General features: G+C 42.2%; 1 protein-coding gene across 1 annotated transcript; it reads left to right on the top strand.

The window, feature by feature from the left end:
• Positions 1-1,687: 1,687 nt before the first annotated feature.
• On the top strand, positions 1,688-2,699 carry LOC139751744 (uncharacterized). Its single transcript, XM_071667293.1, has 2 exons — positions 1,688-2,057; positions 2,224-2,699. Exons 1-2 carry the CDS (start codon positions 1,758-1,760, stop codon positions 2,419-2,421), a joined length of 498 nt encoding a protein of 165 aa, XP_071523394.1. The 5' UTR covers positions 1,688-1,757; the 3' UTR covers positions 2,422-2,699.
• Positions 2,700-3,603: the final 904 nt, after the last annotated feature.

The following is a 3,603-nucleotide window of genomic DNA, read 5'->3' as shown; positions in this document are numbered from 1 at the left end:
GGAGTGACGTTTGGGGGTGAAAGATTTTAGTTGAAGCGATGTTCTATCGTGAGCTGTTGTTTCTCATCGTTCTTGTACACACACACACACACACACACACACACACACACACACACACACACACATAGCATAGAAGAAAAAGTGTTACTCGTATATGCCTGGGGAGTAAAGTTTTAGCTGGGTGTATGTCTGTCTGGTGGGGAAGAGTTGAAAGTGGGTTGGGAGGGCGGTTGTTTAGTGTATGTTCAGTCGTTACTAGTGTAATTGTGTTCGTTCAGTGTCACGTTTGTTGAGGAGGGAGAGTCTGTGAGCACAGGGAATGTTTGTGGTGTGGGGAATGAATGTCGTGTGGGCGTCGTACGTGATGCCTTGTGTGGTTGAAGTTCTATTAAGTGGAGTCGACTGACCATTCATGGTTACGGGTGAGTGTTGGTTGGCCACCAGACTTGCACATGTTAGTGTTTCGGCCACCATACTTGTACAAGTTAGTGAGACAACCTTCATACTTGTGTGTGCTAGTGAGATGGCCATCATACCTGTACAGTTCAGTATGATGGCGCCATCATACCTGTACAATTTGGTATGATGGCCATTATGCTTGTGCGAGTTCGTGTAATGGCCACCATACTTGTATATCATAGTGTGATTGGCCTTCCAGACTTATACAGGTTAACGAGATGGCCTCCATAATTGTGTGAGTGAGTGTGATGGCCACAATTACGGTACGAGTTAGTGACGAGTGGAATGTCGTTCGCATAGATTGGTCATTGAGAGAGAGAGAGAGAGAGAGAGAGAGAGAGAGAGAGAGAGAGAGAGAGAGAGAGAGAGAGAGAGAGAGAACTCTTTTTTTTTTTTTGCATTCTTTTCTACTCTTAACTTTACTAGAACCCCTGTTAATCTAAAGATGAGTTGGCAACTGATGATTATAACGTGTGTGCCTGAGCCATATGGACAGAATATGAAAAAAAATTGACAATCTTGATATAATAGTCATCCATACGATCATAATGGTCACCAGTATTATCATAGAGGTTACCAGTACTACCATAGTGGTCATTAGCACGACCATAATTGTCACCAATACACCATGATGTATACCAGTCCTATCTTAATGGTCACCACTACTATCTAATGGTCACCACTACTATCTTAATGGTCACCAGTCCTATCTTAATGGTCACCAGTCCTATCTTAATGATCGTCAGTACTATTATAGTGGTCACCAGTCCTATCTTAATGATCGTCAGTACTATTATAGTGGTCACCAGTACGATCTTAACGGTCACCAATACTATCATAATGGTCACCATTATCATCACAAAAATTCCTATCACCATGAGATGAATATATAATGTTCAGAATATATACAACTATCATAAGCACTCGTGCAATTCAGACTGTTTAAGAAAAAAAAAGATGTTTTGCAATCACTTCGATCACGCTAGGGTTTGCAAGCGCAAGCACTTGCGACAGTAGTCGCTCAGGAGACCTGTTGGCCTTGTCCGGGGCGTGTCGTAAGTATATCAAGGCATCCATCGTGTAAATTGTTTACAAGTGTCATCACCCTTATCACCTCCGGTGACCCTCACGCTGTTGGTAGCGGAGCTTCAAGGCCGCGTTCTTGTGTATGTGGCAATGACGCGGCAAGCATCTGGAGGCTTTAAATACGCTTGCAGGACGGCGACAGACGGTAGTACCTGTTGCCCCGTCACCCCTCCGCCTGACCGTCTCGTCACTTGAAGAACACCACCGCCACCATGTCGACCGCTCCATTCATCGTTAGGTTGTTTCTCCTGGTGCTAGGCATCAGTCTGGCGGTCCACGGCAACGAGAGAGAGCACCTCCGAGAAATCCACGGAAGAATGTTGAGCCTGATCCAGGATAACATCCTGCAGAATGTCATCAAGGAGCTGAAGGACACTATGAAGGTAATGGAGGACGAAGGGGCCCGCAGGAAGCTACTCGAGCTTCTCAACGCCATGGATCTACAGGTGACGAAGGGAGGCAAGGACGATAAGTGCATCCAGTTCTCCCTCAGTAGCGACACCTGCAGCATGGTGAGTTGACGATCTCGTCGTGTTTTCACAGTCATGAGGCACAGAGGTGATTAAAACTACATAGTCTCTAGGGAGACGTAGGATACAAGGCTGGGGCGGTTGTAGGATGATGATGGGGAGGCATTTCGCTGCTAACAAGTGCGTATTGTGTGTGTATCGTCACCAGGACTTCAAGTTAGCGCGTATGGCCGAGGTTCTGCCGAAGTTATCTCACAAGATATCCAAGGTGAAGGACTGTCCGACCCTGCTGCAAGCCGCCCACCCCATCTTCTCCAACCCTTGCATCTGCCAACAAATCCACATCAGCAAGGGCTGCCCCGAGGTGATGCACAAGATCGCTGAAGCCGCCAAAATATTCTGTTAAAGAGGTTGTGTATTCAATTCATAATACATCCTCACCGCTTCAGGAGGTCCCTGTTTAGAGATTCCCGGCTGTGGCTTGAATGAATCAAGTCCTGTATCAAAGACAACAGTTATGGATCCGACGGTAGATATTATGCATGGAAATTTGGACTGGCTGTGGGGCAATCTTCAGTCTCCTCTTTTAAGCAACTTGTATAAGATTTCTATTTGTAACTAGATTAATTAGCAACATCTTATCTGGTATGCAGAATGGTTTATATATGTTGATTGGCTTCATATATATATATATATATATATATATATATATATATATATATATATATATATATATATATATATATATATATTATATATATGGCTTACCAATAAAAAACGTGGAAGTTATCTCTAGCAGACTGAATACCCTTGACCAAGTTTAATCTTGAAATTGATTACGGTAAACTAATAGATAACGTGTTCATATGATGTTCGCTGTTATTCATGCCATCAAAACAGAGTCAAACAATCTTCTACGTTCTCTCGAGTCTTTGGCATTTGTAGTCTTGAATATGAAGGACGATGAAACACGTAAGCCAATGACATAAGCCATGACTAGAAGCATCACTAACAGATCCTTACATTTAGCCAACAGGACGCCCTACAAGACAACCTAAGCAGCCCTGTGTTCATAAGTGCCTTGTAGCGTTTCATCTTTGTAAGATTTTTTTCATTAAGACGACCCACGTCTTCTATTAAGGTTTCTGATGGCTCTTTTGCTTTCAGAAGTATTAATACGGGTCGAAATCTACTCCTGAAGAATTTTCCTGTCAGTCATCTGGCTGTGTTTATCAGATACCTTGTAAACATTGTAAAATGTTTATATATATATATATATATATATATATATATATATATATATATATATATATATATATATATATATATATATATATATAATTTTCCAAAAGAAGGGACAGAGAAGGGGGCCAGGTGAGGATATTCCCTCAAAGGTCCAGTCCTCTGTTCTTAACGCAACCTCGCTAATGCGGGTGGCGAGTAGTATGAAAGAAAGATATATATATATATATATTATATATATATATATATATGGATGTGCTGGAAATGAGATGTTTGAGGAAAGTGTGTGGTGTGAGGTGGTTTGATCGAGTAAGTAACGTAAGGGTAAGAGAGATGTGTGGAAATA

Source organism: Panulirus ornatus, chromosome 12 (assembly GCF_036320965.1).
Source record: "Panulirus ornatus isolate Po-2019 chromosome 12, ASM3632096v1, whole genome shotgun sequence".
Classification (NCBI taxonomy): Eukaryota; Metazoa; Arthropoda; class Malacostraca; order Decapoda; family Palinuridae; genus Panulirus; species Panulirus ornatus.
This window is presented reverse-complemented; position numbering and strand designations above follow the sequence as displayed.

Bases quoted from the DNA above. Each gene is read 5' to 3' on its own strand.
- LOC139751744 (XM_071667293.1), top strand. From the start codon at position 1,758: ATGTCGACCGCTCCATTCATCGTTAGGTTGTTTCTCCTGGTGCTAGGC. The intron at 2,058-2,223 runs GTGAGTTGACGA...TATCGTCACCAG, and splicing joins GTAGCGACACCTGCAGCATG to GACTTCAAGTTAGCGCGTAT.